The 24,915-nt window shown below is 35.9% G+C and overlaps 2 protein-coding genes across 2 annotated transcripts; one reads left to right on the top strand and one right to left on the bottom strand.

Annotated features, from left to right (window-relative positions):
- The first annotated feature begins 6,671 nt into the window (after nucleotides 1–6,671).
- On the top strand, nucleotides 6,672–12,404 carry LOC119636087 (myb-like protein A). Its single transcript, XM_038031216.1, has 3 exons — nucleotides 6,672–8,231; nucleotides 10,305–10,618; nucleotides 12,137–12,404. The coding sequence occupies exons 1-3, from the start codon at nucleotides 6,872–6,874 to the stop codon at nucleotides 12,242–12,244; spliced, it is 1,782 nt and encodes a 593-aa protein (XP_037887144.1). The 5' UTR covers nucleotides 6,672–6,871; the 3' UTR covers nucleotides 12,245–12,404.
- A 5,520-nt stretch (nucleotides 12,405–17,924) lies between these two features.
- On the bottom strand, nucleotides 17,925–19,118 carry LOC119635811 (protein mono-ADP-ribosyltransferase PARP16). The gene has a single exon (XM_038030816.1). It carries the CDS (start codon nucleotides 19,116–19,118, stop codon nucleotides 17,925–17,927), a length of 1,194 nt encoding a protein of 397 aa, XP_037886744.1.
- Between the last annotated feature and the right edge of the window lie 5,797 nt (nucleotides 19,119–24,915).

Below are 24,915 nucleotides of genomic sequence, written 5' to 3'. Positions count from 1 at the left end.
CCAGATAGCTTGGTCATCCGTTGTTGCTTAGCTTACGGCCACAATGTCTAGCTGTTGAAAGCAGATGGCGAAAGAACTTTTTAAGAGTGGGAGTGATTTGCCTGCGGTAAATAAAAAATTGTCACTTATAGACTACAGCAGATTGTACGGAGGTTGGTTAGCAGCATGTGGAAATTTCCTACGAGGTAATCCCTACTTACGTTCGAGGGGACAAATTTTGTTGTATTTTCGACAATCGTTTGACGTGAGACGCACCAAAAAATCGCCCTAAACTGAGTAAATCTTTCTTTCTTGCGTGTTAGCATAATTTTCTCAACCGTATCTATCTACGTATCTCTTGCATACATTTAGGTCCTTTTGAAGTGTTGGCGTTGAATATTATTTATGTTATTTTTGAGTGGTTTTTGCGATGAGGCGCGAAGCAAAACAGCGGAGAGAAGAAAAAAGAACATCAAAAACCGAAATCCAAAGTTTTGCTAATTTTGTGGTAATGTTTATAACTCGGATTTTTTGTTTCATTTTGTTTTTTTTTTTTCTCTTTTTGGCTTGGGAAAACAAATTAGTCAAGTTTTAACTTAAATTGTTGTTGTTATTATTTTGCTACGCTACAATGTTAAATATTGTTATTGCTGTTGTTTTTATTGTTGTTAAGGATATTCTTTGTTCTATTGCTTGCAACACTTTCGTAAATAATAAACTGCGAGACTGCAGCGATGGGGTGAAATAAACATGTTACTTGAGCAAATTTTATAATTGCTTTGCCCGCGCCTGTCAGTGTTTAAGCGTTTGGTGGGTAATTTCCTTTTTCGTTTTCTTGGTAAAGTGTTAAGGTGGAAATAAATGTTGACACTTTGTATTTTACCCCGACAATCTCAGAAAAAGTAATTCGGAAATGAAAAGAAAACTAAGAAAAAGAAATTAAAAAACTTTTCAGCTCTTTGCCAAAAAAGCCGTGATGCCAACCAACATCATGCAGGGCTTGCGCAATATATAACATGGCAAACAGATGGACGGACAAACTATGGAAATTTCTTTTTAAAAACGAAAGAAATTTATTAAATTAAATCTTCTTATTTCGGCGTTTGTACAAATGTGCTCCTTACAAGTGTCAGTAACTGCTCATATTATGTGTTATATACGTACGTATTCATAACCAGCTCTCTCGCTCTCTCTCTCTCTCTCTCTCGAAGCCGTACCGTTACCACAGCGTTGCCTTGCCTTGTGCTTTATGCACAACAGTCTCAGGTGGTTTTTCGCTAAAAGAGATTTCTGTTGTGTGTTATGAGTTAAGTTTGTGTTTCACAACAAGTTTTCTGTGCAGTTAATTATATTATAATACCTTTTTCAAGTATCTCGCACTTTTTTCCCCTCCATACGTGTACATGTATATGCTTGGTGTATGGGTATTAAAAAAAATGCCAGTCTGTCTCTGTCTACTTTCGTTCAGGTTACTTGTTATTTTACAAAATTAACGTTAAGTTAGTGTGTCAACTTTTTAAAATAACTTTTAGTTATGGCATAATGTGATCCACGTTATAAAATTTCCATTATTTTTGTTATTGTTGCTCAAATGATGGCAGAAAATTAAATAAATTATCAAAGGGCTTAGGTTAAAATCTGGTTAACGTACACACTAAGCACATAAAAGACACATTTGGGATCATATTTGCTCTTTCAAAAGCTATTATTGCACACAAGCTCTTCATATACACGTTCACTAATGAAGGCTTTTATTTAAAGGCGCACTTTGGATACGTGCACATTGCCTCTATATACATTTTTGATTGTTTCTAAAATCGCATTAGTTCACATGAAATGCGACTTTTAGTAGTTATCCCTACGAAAGCAGGAATAAAGCTCTCCAGGATTACAGTGCACATCTCGCGGATATATATAGGACCGAGCAGCATCCGTTTTAAGACACACGGCTACTGAGGCTTAAGAGGCAATCATTCCTTAGGAAGAGTGCAGGATTCTCGTGCTCTCATTTCCTTGAATTAGAGCAGAATGGAAGTTCGTGTCCCTTCAGTACGAATTTCGATTAAGCCCAGTGCTTTAGGACACTTAAGTTAAATTTGGGAGGTGTTTTTTGCGTTAACCGAATTGCTTTCCCTTGTAGACTCGGAAATGTGTCTTTTCTAATCGGAAAGTGGATTCAGAGAGGGTCTAGATAAATAGAGAATAAAATTTAATTAAATGTAAGATCTTAGGATAAACAAAGGAAGTGGCGACAGTTTCGGAGTTTATCTCGACTTACAGGCAAAAGGAAGGAGTCACCCTGTCTACAATCTCTTAAAACGTTTTAAGTCTAAGACGAAACACCAAAACACCAAACACCGTTTGTTGTCCACTTACACGTTGCGAGTTTTGAGATATTTTGATGTTATTCTGTGCACTGCCCCAAGCACTAAAAATGCATTTAATATGAAAAATACAAAAGAAAAAGGACAACAATAAGTCACGGCCCACCGTCATTTATCCTCCAGCATCCTTTGGATATTCATACAATAACTTTTCCAAATAATGTTTGTATGAGAAGTAGTTCAGAAAGTGGTGCGCTCTGATCTATTTTCCATAGTTTCCGTCCTTGGACCAAGGCGCGTCAATGTATCAAATTTCATCCAAATATTATAAAAATTGCGGACTTTAAGCTGCACACAAGAGGGCAAAACTGACAGACGGATAAACAAGGAGATAGAAAGCAATTCTGTATCGATCGGTATAATAATACGTAAGTCTATCTGGAGTCCCTCTGTATGCTGCATAAATCTGTAAAAACTTAATACAGCACAAGCAAGACAATTATATTCGGTCGTGATCAAGTCTTATATATCCATCACCGCTATCCTAGAAAAAAAAAAAGAAGGGAACTAAGTTTTCATAGTCTATAATATAAAATAATAAAATATTTTTTCTATCTTCAGCATAAAAGTGGGAATTTATATGGGGGGACGCGGAAACACGAAAGTAAAGATGTTCATAGTTTTCGTCATCGTTTGGATCATTCGTAATTACTTTTGCGGGAGAATGTTTACCACAGATCCTACACAGGTGCTCACACAGACAGATAGACAGATGAACGGTTCAATAGGCATTCTGAGTTTGGATAGGAATTTGTTTATTTGATAAGGTTTTTGAAGCTTGCTGCTGTTAATTATAAAGGTATTGAAAAAAATTAAATTTTGACCTACTATAACTTTGGGTAGGCGGCGAATTCTTCTCATTTTCGTGCAGGCAGTTCAGCTTTGCCCCCAAAATATGCGTTCAAGTTTTTGTAGTATATCTGATGCAGTTCATAAGTAATGAGCAAAAAAAAACGTTGTTTTCATACCCTTTGAAAAACAGAGGTGCTCTTGGTTTACGTAGGCGTTACTATAGGCGTGTCCTTTAACCAAACGGGCTTGATTTCAATACCAGCCTGCATGCGAGAATTTCCAATGCTTTTGCAAATTTGAAGTTGACAGCTTTATTTTTGCGGCCAACAAATAGTTTGTAACGGCTGTGACGCGGACGTACAGACAACGAGGCGAATATGCTTAAATCGATTTAGAATTTGATGCAGGTCAATACTTTGTTGGATGTCTGCAGCTTTCTTTTGAGCGATGCAAACGTTTTGACAAAACGAATATACCCTTCACCCTTCGGTGATGGGTGCAAGAAGAAAAGCATCTCGACTAACAATTCTAAGGTCGTGCAAGTGCTGTAGAGTTTTCAATAAAGCCGGTAGCCTTAGGTGCTAATGCTTTAATACTTTGGTCTTTAGCCTTCGCATTTACTTCTCTGACTGATAATAATAATAATAATAATAAGTAAAATTTTTTTTAAATCCTTTAATTTCAAAGAGTGTATAAGGCAAGAAAAATCCGAGATTACTTCTTTTTTTCCCTCAGACCTATGGACAAAACAATGTAGCAATTTTGTTGATTTTCGACCTTAATATATTGAGGATTGTTGAAAAAAAAATTTGAAACTAGTTTTAATTTGCTCGCAAAAAGTTTTTTTTTCTGCATTCGCATTTATTTAACACTTAGTCGGAATCACGTCATTCATATGCCAGCAAAGCGTTAAATATTTTTCATTAAAACTAGTTTACACAGTGACCTATATACAAAAATAAAATTTTTGCACGAATATTTTTCTGTTTTTAATTTAGTTTATTGAACTAACTTTGTCCTGATAGATTTCTCTTCCTCTGACGTGAACGATTTCAACGTAAAAAATGCTTACTTACCATCTTCAAACCATTGTGACGCCTGAAAAAGAAAAATTTAACATGAAAATGGTTGAAAGTAGAGTAACATTTTCCAGTAATTACTCGTAAAATTTTATATTAAAGAATGACTCGAGTTTCGCTAAGTATTGCTTTTTGAAATACAATACGGTTTCTATGGCATCTAGTTCTACTTAGTCTCTCCTCACCACATGTTTGCAATTTTTCATTGATATATTTCTTCCCTTTGTATCATCTCATGTCATCTCATTTTTAAAAGAAGAACAATATTTTGCGAGGAAAACGGTTATTGGTTTCTATAAATCTATATATCGATTATTGACAAAGCGATATCTTTACCACGACACTCGGTTATTCACTTACTACCATTCCTAATTACATTATCAATACTTGGAAGTTTATCCCTTCAATTCAGGTTATCGCTCGGGTTATCGCTTTAGCGTCAGTTTCGTTAACTTACTCATTCATTGATTCTTGTTGCGTCTCTCAAATCCAACCGAGCCTGAATTTCTCTTCCTCCTCGCTTAGAACATGTTCAGGTTTAATTGTGAGATATTGGAAAACGCTCTCGTAATGAGTAAAAAATGAATACAAATTGAAGGAATCTTCGCTGGTGTAGTTTGATGATCACTTTATTCTTCGAATACCCCTTTTATATGAAGACTTGATTTGAAGTTTGTATATAAGGTGCAGTGGTAACACGACACCGCCGTTTTCGAAGACAGAGTGCAAGCAGTGCAGTAGGTTTTTGAACAAAGCTACGGCTTCTTGATTTGAGAATAGTATCCTTTAGTATAAGACATAAAGCGTGTACGACATGGTTCCTTGCAGCTTTGAACGAGTACAGTTGCCTGCCAAGGTCAACGCCATTTGGGAGAAACCTTACTTCTTCTTCTTCTTACATCGAAGGATAGAGCTGCAAAATTTTAACCAATGAGACTTGAAGTTTAAATAACCATATAATTATAGAGCCTAGAGGAACAAATGCTGCCAACGATAAGGTTGAAGATCTATGACGGACGCATTTGCTTGGAAGGAGACAGTGTGGTTGACTGGGCTGGATATGGTTTGCTCCAGGCAAATGAAAGGTGATGTAGAAAACATTAACGACAATAATTGGCGCAACTGACAGACAAAATATGGACTTGATATGAAATTTTAACCTAGAATGTCCTACCCTTCTCATTAATATCAGCAGATATTACTCCTTCAGAATGCAACGATTTTCAATTTTTCAATTGTTACTTGGTCGAATACTTCCCTTCTTTTAACGATACCCCAGTATGGCATGTATTGCTTTAAAAGGCCAGGTGCTCTTTCCTCAGGCTACGGACAATATTTCCAATAACAAATGTGTAACAACAAGGCCTCGAATTTTAAAAAAAAAACCAAGTAAATAAATGCCGGACGCAGAGTCAACAGCTAGTCTAAGCCGTATACAAAGCGAGGTACGAACTATATATCAAACAAAATTATCTTTACTGTATTTTGGACTTGGATGTCGTACAAATAGCAGTAATGTGTGCGAAAAGGTTCAGTTAAAACCAAATATAACCGCATTCCGCATCCATTTAAAAAAAAATTTTAAAATATTCATGACCAAATGTACTGGGAACAATAACTGGAGTCTGTTCCTGCACACAATGAGTGCAGCAGAAGGGTATTCCAACAAAAAGGAAAAGATTCTCTTTTATCAGAAAAAAGAAGATTCGGTTTAATCGCACCTATCCCTAATGGGAGAAAACCAATCATAGAACTGAATTCAGCTTGGAAAAGGTTTATGAGTTTCTTCAAATTTGTTGCAAGAGATAATTAGAGCCTACGATTAGAAATGTTTCACGAAGTACTGGCCTGTAGGAAGGGGCAAAGGTAGCGATATTATCGAAATTGAAGAAGAGGAAAGAGGCCCCAAGTCTAAACTTCTTTATATATATGTATAGCCCTTCAGTCTTAGCATTTTGTCACATTGGCTTTACTTATGAAAAGGGCTTCTTTGCCTCCATTGTAAAATTCAATGAAAATTTTGCATTAAATTTTTAAAGGATAAAGAGCAAAAAGAAGTGCTGAGAGGTTTCACACCCAAACAGTATGCAGCTTATGCAACTAACTAATCGAACATTTCAATTTCGTTGAAAACTATTATTTTTATGTAAATATTAGAAAATTTGAAAATTTCTACAATCAAACCGTCATAAATGCAATTTTCGATATAGAATTGAACGCTTGTGGCCGCTTTGGTGGCGATGCTGCTTTGGACTACATAATAGACATAATTCAATTAAGCATGATGTGTTGAGAAAAAAAAGAAAAAAAAAAACGGGAGAGAAGAAGAAACCAATGGTTTGTGTGCACTAGTAGTTTTTTTTTTTTTTCAAACGTCGACAACATCATTAAAATAAATTGAAATTTAGCTACATTTTCAATCATTGCGTCCATTCCAGTTCATTCAGTTAGTTAGCAGACGAGTGCTGTATGCCGCGCGGAATTGTAGATAAATTGAGAGAGATTTTTTCTTTATTTATTTGTTTATTGAGTTTATTTATTTTTTGTTTTAATGAAAATTATATAAAAATGTTTTAAATTTAAATTCAATTTAACGGAAATGTATGCGAAACGAAATCGAATCTATATATAGTCGTAATGATATTTCAAAATTTATTTGATGAAAATTTAATTAAGCATATTCTAGTACTTATAACGCGATCTATAAGTTGTGCGTGTGTGTGTGAGTTTGTGAAAACTGAATGTTTCATTTTCCGTCAACAACGCGACTCAAATCGTCATCATAAAATGCGGGAAAATCGTGAATTTACTTATTTTGTGTTATGTATTTTGTTAGGCAGTTGGTGTCAAACTATTGCCACGTATCCCCAAAGTGTTACCGAAAACAACAACAAAAACAATAATAACAAAATTGCAACTTTAAAATTTAACGATAAAAGTAACGCTACAGTATATGACTATAGAAGGAACGTAGGCGTTGCCGAAATTATAACCAAAGCGGAAAATGTGCATTTTAGCCAAACAACTGAAAATGAAAATTTCACTCGAATTTTAGAAAATGCATTGAATACACAACGACAACAACAACAACGTCAGTATCAAAGTAAAACACTTGCTTCATTACCAGCAACTAATGCTAATGCGCATAGCATCGATAATAATAGTAATAATAACAACAACAATAACAACAACAGTAATAATAATAATAATGATGTCAGTAATAATGATGCAAGCATAAACGATTTTCATGGGCATTCTGACTTTATGCAAAACAATGGCGATGATTTGATTTTTGCCATCTATTCGTCCACTTTTAAGTTAGACCAACGACAATCGAATAGAAAATCTTCTAAAGTTTTTCAACAAATTGATTTGTTAACATCAACGTCACCAACTCTACGACCATCACCATCACCATCACCATCATCGTCATCATCGTCATCATCGTCATTAGCATCAACATTAGCAACATCCGTTTTAGAGAGGGATTCATTAACAACTGCATCCGTTACATTGCCAAGCAATAGTACTAAAGTTGATGATAATGTCGCAATTGATGTTGTTGATGGTCGACCGCATAAAATTGAATTATCTACTAAAGCATTTGATATGACGATGACGATGACGATGACGACGACAATGAACTCTAATGACAATGCAAACGCCCCAATTATTACACCCCTTGATTTAAGTGACTTTTTGGCTTTAATACCCGCTCAGCGGGTACAAAACATTATACGCTATTACTATCACAATGATCCGGAAGTGAAGCGTGCCTACAGTTTTATGTCTAGCTCAGAGTTTGCCCGACTCAAAGAGCATATTATTGCTGTGCCGGAAATGTCAGCATTTTTACGCTATTTAAATAATAGCGGTTTGGATCTAGTCAAATTCGTTAATGCCATCGCAAATCTCACCAACAAGATAGATGATGCATCACCACCATCCTATCGGAATCACAATAATGAACTAATAACTAATCACGATGTCGTTACTGGTAATTTTTGGACAGAAACAATTTTACCTGAAAATATGAATTTTAAAAAGTTGAAAAGATGCACGAGATAATTGCCGACGAAATATGACATTGAAGTCAAGTTCATAAAATAATACAATATATGTTCGATAAGTGTTAGGCCTTTACTGACTGGCATAACACTCCTTATAACTACGATCAGTTATTCTATAGGTCAGATAAATCGGAAGAATGTATGTATACACATGCATACATATATGTGTATATATAAACATATACATGTATGTGTATATATATGTACAATTTATCTAACCTAGAACCAAATAGGGCGTAGCTTTTTTGATTGTTATGCCAATCAGCAAAAGCATAACGCTTACCGACTTAGTGTCCGATTTATCTAACGTAGAGCACGCTTGGTCGTGGCTGTAAGAAGTATTACGCCAGTCAGTACAGGTACAACAGTTACCGATTAGGCACAGGCAACGACTATTTTAGCAGCCGCTCTCTATAGCTTATTTTCCTTTCTTACTTCTTGGTGACCACGACCGCCTCCCATTACGTGTATAACTTTGTTTACGCAAAGTCTTTTTTGCCATTCGGGATTTTATTGCAAAAAAAAACTGATCATACGTTTACTGTTCAAAACCTTGTCCATCGTTGATCACTACTTTTTCCCATCTTTCGGGCAGCGTAAGGATCTGAAGTCGAAAAATTTGCTTCATATGAAAGTGAATGCTGGTCAGTACAGCCGCATGCCATTGATCAACAGAAGTAACGGCTGGAGGGAGCAGTGTCTAGAGAAAACGGCGTTTGGAGCAAGATTCCCCGCTTCAAAGTCCAAGGTATCGTCATCCTTTAAAATCACTTTGTCGTCTCTCCTGACGAATACCGGTCGTTCAATGCTCAACTTTAATTGCCTTCGATTGTCAGTGATTGCTTCAGCCGGTGTTGATAGCTCATAATACACCGCACCGAGCTAACCTCGCCAAATGCAGATTATGACCCTTAACCTGCAAATATTTTTATTTTTTTTTCATTAGTTGGCCAATCACTACCCTCTATTCGTGTAATACGGTGACGGTAAGCTGTGCTGCGTGGAGATTTAAACTCGCGAATACAGATTTCGTACTCGTGTTTTTTACCTGCTCGGCTATTCATGTTTGGTTAATCTCCACACATTGTCTTGCTAATAGCGGTCTCGCAATAAGTATTTGAAAGCATTCGACGACCCTCAGCCGCACATTACTTCATATTGAAATTCCCCCCAAAAGGGCGAGAATCTGCCCCATGAACGGACATTTTCACCCGAAAACAACTTTACAATGCGGAGATAAATCGACAGACGTCTTGGTGGGGTTTATTTTGAGAAAATCCCAACCTCTTTCGGATGAAGTCTGCACCTACCTATTTCCACCATCGCATACCATTTAAGCCATTTATGCGATAACGGTGGAAGGGGAGTTACACACAAATCATTCTAAGTGTGGGCAAACATTTCATTGGCCTAAGCGCTATGTGAGAGCGAGCTTCCCCCGTAATCTTTGAAGAGGCTGCTTAAATATTTTGTGGAATGACGTTTGCACGCCAGCAAACATGCGCTGAATTCTCAAGTCATAAAAAAACAATAACAGGTGGAAAAAGCTCATAGCTATGGCTAGATTAACTGAGAGAGGCAAAAACTATTCCTTTTAGTGAAATTAGAAGACTAGGCGAAAAAACCATTGTTGAGAAAACCAAAAGATTTTTTTTAGTTCTTTTTTTTCAACTGCAGTAAATTTCAATTGCTATGAGAAGAATTAATCTTTGCTTTGAGCAAACTTTTCATTTTCAAACTCAAAATATTGTAAACCAATTATGTGTTTCATACGCTGTTCGCTTAGTTGGTTCGCTTGGCTAAAAAGACCCATTCAAATTTGAAAATATCTTGACTGCGTTTTTTCACAGCTGTATTTATCCAATTTTAACTACATGTAGAATTATACATATACATATATCAATTTAATAATATCTATATAACAACGCGTTTTGTGCAAATATTGACGCGTAAAAAAAGGAAAATTCAAATATTTCTCATTGACGTTTTTTCTATCGCAGATGTTGTTGAATTTGAACAAAAATTGAGCTCTTTAATGACATTGAAAGTTAATGAAACAAACGGTACAATAACCGCGACCGAAACTTCCTTAATATTTGCGGACTCAAGTACAACGGGAGATGCATTAACAACAACAACCATTGAAGAGCATTTTAACGGATTACATGGCTTATTCGATAGCATTTTGGAAGCATTGCCGCAAGATCAAATTTTAGCAACGTTCTTCGATAAACTCGAAACAAATGAAGAATTTTCAAAACTATTCGATGACATTGGCAGCCCTGCGTTTGCAAAAATATTAGAAAATATGCAAGTGAGTAGCACAGAAACCTTATCTACATATCTATAGATTATTCGATAGGAGGAATGCTTACGATTTTTCTTGTTTTTTTTTTTTTTTTTTTTGCTCCTCCGTGGTTGTATGTTGTTCGAAGTTGAGAAATAAGCAAAATTTTGGAGCATATGGTTTATTTGTACAACAAATTTCGTCCCTAATTCCCCGAACATATCGAGAGCTGTCGGCGGCACATTTCAATTTTTGATAGCTAGTAAAAGTCCAGATCGTTATTTATTGTACTCATCGCATCAATCATATAACGTGAAGGTGTGCAGCCTTTCTAAGGTATTGAAAAAGGCATCAAGACTATACAGTTCAAAGCTTGGATCGATTGAGGCATTCGCCATTATAGGCAGAGATTCGTCCGGCAGATAGATAAACCGACTGACAGATATATATACATTTTTTTTTATTATAAGACCTGCCCTTAGGGAATGTCTGCTATCCGTGAGGAAAGAGACAGGGCAACGGCCGAAGTCTTGCAGGTGTGCCTTTGCTGAGCAGTCACTATAATTACGATCAAAGTAAACTCTACCGCGTTGCGATTTGAACCCTCGAACACAGGCTTGGCAGTCGCCATTCTTACCTTGTCGGGTGCTTACGTTTACGTATGAGAGAGAATTTCTTTTTGCAACTTTTATATATTAAAATGATGTACATCGAAGATATGCCCTCTGATTACTTATGTATTGTTAATCAAATTTAAATTTTTTGACCTCAGCGCATCCTGGTACATCAACAAAGCTCAAAGGTCCTTACATGCCTGCATCTGCATTTCGAGTCGATTATCCAAGTAAAAGGGGTGCAAGAGAACTATCTGATAGACTTAGATAGAGTGCTGTAGCCTAAATATAGTGAGGGGACAAGTAAAAGTACTATGGTGACCTACGATGTACCATTAAATACTCTACTCTACCTACAGATATGCATATATCAACTTTTGAAAATTGGGCGTTACGATCTGAAGCATTTTCATTATCATTCATCGCTAGGCCAAGTTCCATCAGCATATCAGACTTCATAGAAAAATCTTAAAAATTGCGATCTGCGGATTGAACATGAGAAAGCGAGGCAGACAGGCGGACAGACAAGCTTAAGTAGATTGGGAAAATGACTTAGATATAATTCTGAATCGATCGCTGTTATAAGAAGTAGGTCTGGTATATCTCAAATTCTTCTGGGTGTTACGTACATTCCTGCAAACGTAACGGATTGTTGTACAATAAGTAGTGCGGGATATAAAAAATTTGCATTGCAATATGAATACAAGTAAAGTAAGACGGGTTTCCTCGATTTTTTTGAAAACGGCTAGAAATATCATTTTTAAGAATTTTAAAGCCTATTTTTAGGCATTACATAAGAAATAAAAGTTGGCAAACTTTTCGGTGATGGGCATAAAATCTGCATGAGTTATCGCTTTGTAAAATTTCTAAATTTTTTGCTTTAAAATAACGTAACGTTAAAATATATCTTTCTTTTTTCTTTCGTGCACAGGACTCGTTGCCATTGCGCCACTTGATTTTCACACTACATAATAATGACATTTATGTTATGAAAATGGTGGATTCATTGAAGTCGTATTTCTTTTTGGGAACTTTCTGAAGAGAAGTTTCGCATACACAAGCAAACGCCATTAAAAGTCGAATTCCGGCTATAAAGTCAAAGAGCCACAATAAGTGCTGGCAAATGGAAAAACTAACAAAGGCAACTGTAACTGTTGCTGTAAAAAAGGTTCAATGTTTAACAAAAGCAATTTCTATTCATATATTATTATGTACAATAAGTGTTCTTTTATATAAAAGGAAAATAAAAATAAAAAAACTTTTTTATTTAAATTTTAAACAGTCTCTGACCTTTAAGCAAATTTATAACAACAAATGAAGCAAATGATTGAACAAAGCAAAAACAAGTTTTAAGAATTGTTTGTGTTCTTAGGGATATGCAGTCACTTTTCGATAGGCAATTATTGAGTAATAAAATTTTTCCATTTTATATATCACCTTTAGATTATTGGGCTGAATAAATTTTTCTTTGAGTTGCGTGAAGATGTCGTTATAAGAGATATGAATGGTTTATGCTTGACAATCTTTCGTGTAAAAAAAGGAAATGTATATATGCTAAAAATGTAATTAAAATAAGCAAAAACACACTGTAGTAGAACATAACTCACCATTAAATACCCTACATTAGTTTGTTTAATAAAGCTATTCACGTGACGACTTTTCAAAATAAGATATTATTTAGATTGATCACAAGAAAACAAAACGGACAGATGGACAGACAAACTCAGATCGATTTAAAATCACCTTTTCAATACACTCGATATAATACAAGGCTAGTTTAGAGCATAATTACATATTTATTTAACAAATATTTTAGTTCCTCAAAATTTTGTGAAACTTTCCTCAATCATCACTCTGGCGGTATGCTTTCAAAATTTTATTCTCTTCAAACAAAATCTTCAAAAATTTCATAAATTTTTTATATTTATGTGTTATACGTTTTAGGTTTTGTAAGTTTGTTAATCTGTATGCAACATAATATGTATGTATGTATGTATGTATGGAGTATAATAAAGCGTGTTTTATTGCTTTGTGACTGTTATGCCATATCCGGCTTTAACCTAAACGTACTTCAAGGTGTGGATGGTTGGGCAAGAAAGCCTAGACATGTATGAGTTTGCAGGATTGCATTCTTGCGTATGTGAGACAGAGGACTATTTATCAATATATTTAACCTGAACTGCTTAGACATATCAAAAAGTCTTGACATGCATGCGCAGAGAAGGCGATAAATTACAAGTAAAGATGAAAACGTAGAAATGGAAAATTTGCACATTTTTCAAAGTCAGAAAGTGAGGTTAGGAAATCAACTGAAACGTATTACTAACAAGTTTGGCCTTCCCTTTCATTGTTTGAATGATTTTCGTTTGAATGATTCCTAATTGTGGAATAGCAGGGGAAGACAACAGCTTCAAGTACGTATAAACTAAATGCGGATCGGATATACACCTCCTCTTGAGTAGTATAACCAAAATTGAGAAGCAGTAAAATTAATTACCTCATTAGGAAAACTTCTAATATGTATTCATATTTCATTCAGATCTTGCTTACATTAACTGCGGAAAAGCCTATCTACTGATTTTTAACGTGATTCCAGCATTATGCCCATAAGATGAATCTCTGTGCTTTGATGCTCATCTCTGTGGCCAGCTCGTTTCATAATTTGCGAAAAACTGTTATTCAATTACGAATCGAAGCTGAATTGTGCCTATGTACGCAACACTCGGAACCGATCGATTCCGAAGGTGACAGAGTCTGGGTTGTCCGCCCATCTGACTTGTTTAACTGCAATTTTTGTGAATTTTGATAAAAGTTGGTACACCGGCGTATTTTGACCCAAGGAAGGACGTTATTGAAAATGGTTCGGATCGGATCACTTTTTCGACCACTTCCCATATAACATTACATTTTGAAATTATTATGTTATATATGAATAACTGCAGGGTGCTGTATGGTGTGGAGCGCTTTATGGCGGGCGGCCCACTATAGTCTTTTTACTTATTACTCAATAATATTGTTAATAAGAGAGGCTGCCTGTTTGAAATGGGAAGAGCTTCCAATCTTTATGCCAAATTTGTAGCCGATGGTAATTTTAAAATAAGAAGAGTTAATTGACTTGGACTTTAAATGGCCATGTATTTGTGTAATCTAAGTGATTTGTATCACACGGATTTATAGAGAGAGTCTGCTGTACTTTAAATGAAAGGATGAAACTAAGTAAACTTTAAGCTTTTCGCGATGTCTCCTACATATGTGACTGCTCGCAATATACTTTTTCAGTTCATTGATCGGCAAGAAACAGTTTAAGGTCTACCATCTTTAGCCTGGCGTAGGGGTTTTATCTTGGAGGCTTAAGCGAAATATCAGACAAAGTTCTTTTTTCCTTTTAGAAGGAGAACAGTTTTCTTCTTGCATATAATTCTCTATTAGGCCCATATTGCTTAGTTGTGATGGTACAGCATAATACCAGAGGGATGGACAGTGTGCTTAATGGCCTGCCGGGAAATATGGTAGGTCTGACGGCCGGAGCCACTTCGTCTATGTGCAGAAAAATCTCTACAAAATCTGTATAGAGTTCGAGTAAGTCATTAGATGAAAAGTCAAGAAATTGTGCGAGTCCATGAGGGTCAGGTCATTCAAACAGATATTGCTCGTAACGAGTACGATGCACTTCCCATCACTTTACCACAAAAATGCCCTCTTGCTTGACTGCTGTTTATGCTTTTTCGAGCAGTATCGTGGTGGTTGTGATTGCCGCGATGGAGACTGTACTCAAAGTAAAGAAGATATGATAATCATTCATTTAAACGTCCTAGGGTCTTTTGTGCATTTGGCCTTTCAATTACTTTCTTTCCAACCTTCCAAAACTGAAACTATTAGCAACACTATCTGCAGATAAATTTTTCACTTCACTGTGTATGAATAGAGGAGCTGAACGATGAGTTAAATATATTTTAAATGAAACGTTTGAGAACTTCTGTACTGGACATGTGCACACGTTTATCCGTTTAACGGTTGAGATGAAGGCTACATATCAGAGCCAAAAGTTGCCAAAAAGAGGGGAAAAAATGAAAGCAACCATAAAAAATGCGTTGATATAAATACTCCTTTGGATGGTACTTTTATACGTGCTTTAATGTCAAATCGTTAAATTGTTATTTATGTGCTTGATCAACGAATAAAGAAAAACCGAAAATGGAGTTTCGCACATTTTTGCGGTAACGTTTGAAAAATAACATGACTAATATTGCTCTCTGGCATCTAGACAGAAAAATGCAAACATTTGTTCTAATTGAAATTTTATTACATATCGAAATTACATAGCCTTGGGGTGCTTTAAAATGGCGCATAACAGCACACACGGCCACACACACACGCTGTAGAACAGGACATAAAGTGAAACAACTCCCGGGGTATGCGATGAGAAGAAAAGAAGAACGACAATTGCTGCTATTAGCGTTCATGCTGTGCTGGAAATCATTCATCACTTTATCGCTGATAAACTTATATAAAAAACTAGCAAAAAAAAAAAAACATATTTATATATACATATATAAATAAATATTTTCAACGTTTGAATTTAATTTTCACATTTTTCAATTAACATCTGCTTGAGATGACAGTTTCTCAGAGAAGTGAATCCAATGAGTAGCCTTGCCCTGCCTTTTGAGCTGCTGCTACAAGATTTACCCCTGATTGTGCTTACTACCAGATTTTGATAGCAGAAATATCAAAATTTCGATTATCACTATGTCCCAACGCTTCACTACTTATGGCGCTTAAAAACCATTACCCTCTCTCCAAAAAAAGGAAAAAAAGAGCAAGTAAGAATGTTAGAAGCGGGCAAAGCCAACCATTAGATACTCTACACACCTCCGCCTCGCAGAACGCTCTCTTATTGGAGGATCATCAAGCGTTAACGTTACCTAAATTTAGCAAACTTAATTTACTTATCACGAATCTCATCATTTACTAGCCGCTTCCGTCACAACAACCACTAACTAGACTTTGCCGTCATAAAAAGTTGGCTTTCATGGCGACTAATGGTGACTAAGAAATAGACCCATGTGATCCTATGTGTCACTATGGAACAATTTTCTTCACAAAATATTAAAAATTAGCATCATTTGGCATCCAAAGCCTTTTTCATTAGATTGCTTATAAGACCTCCGCGGTCCAAATTCGGTAAAGTTAATTTTTATTTTTATGTCAAATTATCCCTGTGAACAAATTTTCATCAAAAAGTATTGAAAATTAGACCTTTTCAATATGCAGATGCGGTTTCCGTAGTAGGGTTGTATGACAAGAGGTTCAACAAATTAATTTACAAAGCCGAAACACTGTTACTAAGCGACTTTTTTTTCAAGAAATTTTGGCAATTGGAAGCGTTCGAAAAAATAATCCGATCAGATCGATTTTCAATATTATTCATCCTTTGGGCAAATCCGGGCGCTGTATCAGATGTGATCACACAATAGCTCGAAAATTTTAATCCACAGCTTGAATACATGCACAGATTTAGAATCATTTTCGGAATCGATCAGCATAATAACAGATGGGTCTATCTGAAGCCCTTCTACGAGGGACGCACGCACTTGATAAATCCTGTTGATAAATCCTTTTTAAGATAAATTCGGTGAAGAGAAACACATTTGTCAAAGATTTCACATTTTCTAAACTATAATTGACATGCTTTTGGGGCGCTGTAGATGTAAGTACTCGTCCGTAAAAGAGAAGATATACTAAATATACTCTTCAGTACGCAAAAAGTGCAAAACATGACGTTAATCCGAACGGCCAACATGGAATAAACGTTGACTAAATTGAATGGATGAAGATAGAAAACAAGACAAATCTTTCATATACTGCAAGCTTCCCCTAAGCGGCCAAATGATACAAATAGAAAAAAGCCGCTAGCTCTGATGCTCCCGCTTTTAAGTCAAGCATGCTCACTCCACCAATTTGCCTTCCTTCGTGTTTGCACGTGCAGGGAAACACCCACAAAGTGCCGGTCAGACTGAAGGAATATTGAAAGCCCTAAGCTATTCCCGATTTTGTGGCTCCTCTTTCAAAGCAAAAATCATCCCAACAGCTTCTAACTGACAATATCCGGAGATAGAAAGAAAACGACAGATTTCTACAAATGTTTTTAATGGAGGTTGTTAGGTGTTTAAAGTTCGCTCCAAGGCGATTATGTGCTTTGCTTCTTTTTTTTCTTTTTGTTCTTCTTTTGTTTTCCGTTTTGCCTTGGTTTTTATTAAAATCTTTTATGATTTGGTTTTTTAAAAATTGCAACGATCCTGTTAATTTATTGTTCGCAGCTACACTCGATAACTTAAAAAGATGGATCACTCGGTTGCAACAACATCCCACAAGCCCTTAAGTAAATACATGAAATATTGTTGGATGGCAATCCCATCTGAAAAAAAATAACAAATCCTTATGAGACATTGAAAAGTTTGGAAACACAATTCATCCAAAGTCACATTCGAGATTTGCAAAACAATGAAATTATTTTTTTTTTTTAACTTTTTTGTTTTCGTTTTCTTATCGTTTCATTCATTAGATAGCGCAGACGCAAAGTCATTTTCAATTATGTTAAGTATTTCTATTTCAAATTTATTTTATGCCCAACCACTGCTTAGAGCGCACACACACACACACAGGTATATAGTTCTAATTACTGCACATCGCTGTTTATTCTCCACTCTACCGGCCGGTTAGGATTCAATCATAGTTGCGTGCTTACAAAAATCCAACACGCTGTTCAATTTCTTAGCGAGAAAATCCTTTATAGCATGGCCGCTGCTGCTGTTGGCAATGCCGATCGACACCATTAGCAGCACATAGGTAGCTAATGATAAGGAGTACTTATGGCGTCGCACCCAACAAAAGAAACCTCGCCTGGATCGTCTTTGCTTAGATCCCGCACTAGCAATAAAGAATATATAACGTATACGTAAAAGATCTGGTGACATTACGTCAATATTGACGCTCTTCTTATTATTTTCATTGGTGTGAAAATGCACCAATTCCGAGCTATAAGCGAACTCACAAAGCGCCGCGCAAGAAATCATTGGACCGCATTGCGAAGCTCCCCATCCAGGGCAGGGCGGACTTAACTGCAGACTAGTATTGAAATCGTTGGTTAGCTTAAAAATCCTTTTCGGAGTCGCTTGTAGTCGGAAGCCGTTGTTGATAACGCTATAAAACGTATCCAATTTATTGCCATAAAAAGCCAAAGTATTTGGTTTGTCACCAGCACGCTTAGGCAACTCTTCGAGCGGATGAACGCTTGACGGTGATATAACCTCAAAAGCATACGCAGGTCCAGTTAGTTGAGCTTTCGCATCAATGCTATGTATCAAGGAATTAATTTCCTCCGGATCAAGTGAACGTAAATTAAATCCTTTCAACTCAACTAATACCCAATGCAAAAGTTCCATAACATCTGCGTCAAGTTCATCGAAATTTTTCTCAACAATGTTCTGATACACCACTCGTAATTTAGGCGTATCGTTGATTACGGTAACTAAAGCATCTATATCGCAAATTGAATGTTCTTCCGTGTAACGGGATGGACATGGTATCAACTGGCAGTCGTAACGGTAGCTTAGAGCCGCGGCGACAAACAACGTCCATTTAGCGTCCGCAGCCAATATATCACTTTCCAAAACGGAACGAAGCGCTTGAATTTTATTTAAGAAATGTGCAGCCATCTCTAAACGCTGCGAATTTCCTTCAAATTCATCATAGGAGAAAGCACTTTGAGCATCATATTCCGATGATTGCAGCAATGTGTTATCGTCGTGACTTGACGATGGTTGCTTATGATGTTTAGAGTTACTTGACTGCGTCTTCAACGTAGCCAGGCTGTCGCCATCTTTCGTTATCGTTGTATTACTGGTCGACATTTTCTATAATTGCTCTCATCAAAAAATATATATGTGCAAAGTCGTGTACGTGGGTATATAAATAAATTAATTAAAAAGTTCGGAGGAGAGAAAAAATTTTTATAATTTAAAAATTTTTATTTTTTATTTTCCAATTCTACTACGGTTTCATTGGCACTTAAAAAATTTTTTTCCGTTGCATATACATATTCATGAATTTTACTGCTTTGCTTACTAGGCTTTTATTTGTTATTTTTATAGTTATTTTCAGTAGCGTGAACAATTATTACTCTTGGGATTGATTTTAAGCAAATGATTGGAATAAACGAATTATTTTGAAATTAAAGTAAATTTCTTTTTACTTCATGTCCCAAAAAAAAATCGCCATTCGTTCGGTGTGGTAACGGTTTGCAGTTTGCACGAAAATATGAAAACCTAAACCTAGAAAAAAAGTTAATTTCTTAACCATTCACACTTCCGTCCATGCTTTCACAGGTAAAATTTGTAAGAAGCGAATCATCTCATACGTAGTTTAGACCTATCTTCAAACGACAGGGAAATCTCGTAAGAAGCGAATAATCTTATTCCCTCATTAAGCCCTATGTTCAAAGAAGGACAAAAAGTATTACCGGAATGTTGCTCTTCGCAAGCCAAGGGGCAAAATATTTCTTAGTTCCAAATCTCATGCCCTATCTCACTATATTTTTGCAAGGGTGTATTAAGTTTGGGTACAGGTTGCAACACCCAGATGGACATGAATTAGATCGACTTTATACTATATCGGTCGATTTAAGATCTCCTGTCCGTCCGTCTTTCCTATTCTCTTGTACAAATCGCAACTTTTAGGATGTTTTGATGATATTTGGTGCAATGAAATATTTCGAGCCAAGGAGGCGTGTTAGAAAAAAAAATGGTTCAGATCGGACCTAATTTTCATGAATAAATGCATTAAACGAAGTTATGTTGGGTATTTAAAGACGGGACGTGGCTTTTAATTGGCTATTCTTATAACTCATTCATTGCTCATTATTTCGCATATCTTGGACCTGCAGAAAAATTTGAAAATCTAACACCAAACAAGAGATTAATCTCTTGACTCCTCATTGATGCTTTTGCAGGCAAATTTTTTAAAAAACATATTATCTTATACGCAGTTTAGACCTACGTTCAAGCAAGGAGAAAGCATACACTTGTGCTGGTGCTCTTCATAACCATTATTGGAAACCAAGGTGGAAGCAATTTCGTAGATCCCTCAAGTTACTAAAGACATACTTATAACTAATCCATTGCTCACTATTTCATTTACTCTACAACGTGTGTTTTTGTGTCCTTTTTGAAAGACTTTGAACAAAGTCTTCTTTTATTTGACACTTGTGCAGTACCAAAGGGAAATCATAAAAAAAATTTTTTATAATTTTTTTTTTTTTTTATAAAAGCCACACTCCTCTGTGGATATATCAACTAAAACCTGACGGTGATTTAATGTCAATATGTTCGAACAAGGACTCCATACAAAAGAGTTTTTATCTGTTTTCATTGTTTAACAATAACGAAAAATAAAAATATCGCTACTGGTTTTAGGACGCATCTTGGATACCTACACGGAGATCTACAGACGTGAAGATAGGAGAAGCTATGAAGTAGTATTGCGATGCATATAAAATGATTATATAAGAAGACATTAATGTTAGTTTAGTGAATCGACCCCGCCAAAGGAATTGTTTAGAGCAGATTTGGCTGAACTTTTGCGGCAGGCGATGTTGGCACAAATGAACAAATGAAGTCAAACTAGCCTCTGTGGGCCGTCACCCTAATGAGGACGAACTCTTAGCGATATCGATTTGATTAACTGAATGTTGTAAGCTGAGTGAAGAAACTACACCATACCTGGCTTGAAAACGCTCTGTTTTATCTCCTTATCAGGAAAAGATGGATGAACAGAGATACTTAAGCCTCAAACTGAACAAAAATTTGCACATTTCTTCAGTGATTACTCGTGTACTGGACAAATGAGTTGACGCAACCAGCATACGTTCAACTAGCATAGCAATGGATAGAAAAAGGATATGAAAAAAAGCAAATTTCCAGAAAATCAATTTCTCTGTGTTCCTCATGTTAACAATACGAATCACAAATCTGATTAAAGTGTTTTCAAATTGACGGCTTCAGTGAATACAACTGTTATTAATGGCTAACAGACGTTCGCCATCTCTACACACGTTCGCACACGTGAATAATGGCTCAAAATGTTTTGTAACTTGAAACATTTTATAAATAGATTTTTAGGCTGTTTTTTTTTTTTGCACTTGTATTTGTATTTATTGACAAATATAAACTTGCAAGGATACACAAACACACATTAATATATATATATATATAAATATATATATGCATATTCAATATATGTACACATATAATATATATGTAGAACGTATGCAGAAATGTTCGTAAATAATTTATAGAAAAATAAATGTATAAAGTTGAAAACCAATGTATTTGTTGTAAATGAATTACTTTGATGTGCATATCACAGGGCTTTCATTCAGGTTTGGGCAATTAATCAATTTGCCTTTGCCAGGGTTGAGATCACTGCCAATGGGAATTTTCGCTTTTTGTTATAGTCAGCTTTTTATCAAACAAACGTTTTCCGATTGTCCGTTTACTCGGATAATTTAATTTTATTTAAAAGAATTTTTTTTTATTACTTATTATACACACACATAACTTATATTAATTTAAGCAAAAATGAACATTTACTTGGCTTGAGTCAAGGCTCATTCATTCGATGTAGCGCTCAAGTATGTCAAGTATATAAATACCGGTTTGCCAATAATTGGCATTAGTGATCTGTAAAGCTATTCTTAAATATTTGTTATAGTTATTATGACTCTGTACATATGTTATTGAAATCATCGAATTCCTCCTCGATACCGTGCGATATATCTTGGTTTTCTTATCTGATGAAGAGAAAAAAAAAATAGAGTCAGCGTTTTCTTATAGATGTTTACGGTTTATATATGACTCATATATTAGACCATGTAAGAGGTGACTTCAAGTACTTCAAGACTAAAAGTAGTACCAAGAGTGACCGAGAACAGAGAAAAAATTGGAAGATAATATTTTCGTACCAATATTACAGGATATCAAAGCAAGTTCACATGGCCTGGGATAAATATATTGAGTGTCAAGCGAAGACGAAAGACTGAATGCTACCTGAAAGCTTGCATAACAAACCTTTGCATTGTATTGTCAGCGGCGACGAAAAATTGACTTAGTTTGAAAATGCAAAACATATTCTCTTGTTTTTTTGACCAGTCACTTCAGGGATGTTCCCTATTATAGGAGAAGCAAAGAGGGAGTAGTGCTGGTGCACGTTTGGTATAAAAACGAAACCCAACACACCTAGGCATGGTGGGAAAACCAAGTGCTTGTAAGTTGTTCCAAAGTCGGCCGAGGTATTTGCCGTGCTATATGCAGGCAATTCCAGGACGAGTAGGTGGGAATGACGAAAAAGTCTTGTGATTCTGGTAAAAAATTAAGTTCGCGTATATATCTCTTTTATCTCTGTACAGCACTTGACCTGGATGTGCGTAAGTCCAACATAAGCCGATATTCAAGAATATCGAGAAACTTTTGCTACCCTTGAGCACCTTAGTCGAGTGTCCATGCAGTCGAGCGTCTCCAAACAGGCTTTGGCGGCTCCCGTCCACACATGTGATATATGCTCGCCGTTGACTGCATGTTTTCACATTCCGGATATATGTTCTGTCCAACGAACACCATTTTATATTCTCATGTCCAGAACATCAAGAGATTCTGGTTTTCTCTTTCTATGCATTAAAAGGCAGCACTGAGTTTCTCCTTTCAGTGTGACTCTATAATGATATTTTTACAACGTCGCGATATAATGTATCATTCATCAGGCAGCGTTTATTGTGTACTTCGGTGCTGCTAGATCTCTAGGTGAATGAGAACGTATGACACAGAGTACTGTTGTCTGTGAATTGGGTTTTCTGCCACGCTTAGAATATTGTTGACAAATGCCGGGAAGAGAGAAGGAGAGAAAATTAAACGGTCATAGGTTGATTCAGGCTAAGAATCAACGTCCACAACAAACTGGCTTTTAAATGTGGCCGCAAACTTTACATCTTCACTTACGCTACAGAGTTACAACTTCATCAAACTATTAATACTGAGGAGGACCAATAAAAAATAATCCATTCGAAAGTAGCGCTGAGCGAAAAACGATCAGACGGGATCTCACAGACAGACAAGACAAGTTCATCTTGCTTACAGACGCAGCATTAGCATGCGCATAAAAGCCGTTTAAGAATAAATTAAAATCATGTCACTGCAATGTATTCACCTGAGTTGATTTTATCGGATGTCATAAGCAGACAACCAGCTGCAGAATAATTTCTACTACTGCGAAGAGGATGAAACCGCTCGACTACTAACTTCATGGACAGTCACTCTTTAAAGTAATCCCCAAACTATTTGTTGCTTTCTTTCTTTCAGTCCAGGTATGCCCTCTTTTCGGTGACGGCTATAGAGTAGAAGATGCACGGCATTGTTCTGTTTTTTAAAACACCTAAATATTGGAATATTTATGTCAACAAAAAGCAACCCAGACCAAGCCGCTACGTGCACTATATTTAGTTCTTCTTTCCACATGTCTTGTACATTGCGTTTTTATTCGTTGATCTCGTCTGCTTCAATTTTGTTAATTAATTAATTCCCTTTATGGGCTTTATAACACTCTTCTCCTAGAATTGTACGACAAGCGCTTGTGAAATGTTTCTTTGCATGCTGTTCTCTCCAAGAAGCTGAGCGCCATCTATACTGCACCTTACTAGTCTACTGACTTATACCCAGCTTTTCCGTAATTTCTTTCACAGTTTAGTCTGCGGTGCTCTATTTTGATCCAAGGAACTAGCATTACTCCTAAGTAACTATACCGTCAAGTATAATAAGCTTTCTTTTATCCAATTTTTGGTTATTACTTTAGACAAAACTTACTATCTATGAATCGGTAAAGTGAGAAAAATAAAAAGAAAAAGATAACGACAAACTTCCTAGTGGGATGTCTTCTATGCAGATAGTAATGCTGAGCAATGTTGCCATTTTAGAGCAAAAACTCTTAGATAATTACATTTAAAAATTTTGATTTTTGGATTTTGTTTCAAATTTCTACTGTCGCCTTGTACATATTTCCTATATTTCAGATTTGTAAATGAAAATTGCATTGAAAATAACATTACGAAGGCAATTTACATTATCCAAGCATCTTGCTACCAAATTTCTTAAATAATCATGCTAAAGTTTAAGGGCTAGAAACTTTTGCGTCTTGAAAGTACTTTGGAAAGTCTCATGAGTAGCCTGCCTTTGCATTCGCTATCAATGGTCTTAAACAATCTGCTGAACGGAAAGCAACCGATTATCAAGCAAATGTTAAAATTATTGAACTAAAACCAGCATAAAAGTATTATAATTTCCTTTGTAACGCTACGAAGATAAGTTTACAAGCATGCAAGTTTTCGGTTGCGTGGTAATTTATTAATATACTTCGGCTGAAATATGTCTCCCTGGAGAATTCAACCATGTAAACGTATATAAACAAATTGAGATAATTTGAGAGTAGAGAGGAAATATACCTTATATGTGTGCCAACTACCTTCACATACGTATGTATTGAAGTACAAGGCGAAGGCAAAGATGGCCGACAAAAATATCTTGAAAACATTTGGGCATAATTTAAGCAGATTAATAGATGCGCATGTATGTGCAACACATTAGATATGCTTTTAAAAATGTTATA

Source organism: Glossina fuscipes, unplaced genomic scaffold, assembly GCF_014805625.2.
Source record: "Glossina fuscipes isolate IAEA_lab_2018 unplaced genomic scaffold, Yale_Gfus_2 27, whole genome shotgun sequence".
NCBI classification, from domain to species: domain Eukaryota; kingdom Metazoa; phylum Arthropoda; class Insecta; order Diptera; family Glossinidae; genus Glossina; species Glossina fuscipes.
This window is presented reverse-complemented; position numbering and strand designations above follow the sequence as displayed.

What these genes read in the sequence shown, in the direction of transcription:
- LOC119635811 (XM_038030816.1), bottom strand. Translation starts at nt 19,118, where the DNA reads ATGTCGACCAGTAATACAACGATAACGAAAGATGGCGACAGCCTGGCT.
- LOC119636087 (XM_038031216.1), top strand. Translation starts at nt 6,872, where the DNA reads ATGATATTTCAAAATTTATTTGATGAAAATTTAATTAAGCATATTCTA. An exon ending in TAATCACGATGTCGTTACTG is followed by an intron (nt 8,232 to 10,304) that starts GTAATTTTTGGA and finishes TTTCTATCGCAG; the next exon opens with ATGTTGTTGAATTTGAACAA. An exon ending in AAATATTAGAAAATATGCAA is followed by an intron (nt 10,619 to 12,136) that starts GTGAGTAGCACA and finishes TTTCGTGCACAG; the next exon opens with GACTCGTTGCCATTGCGCCA.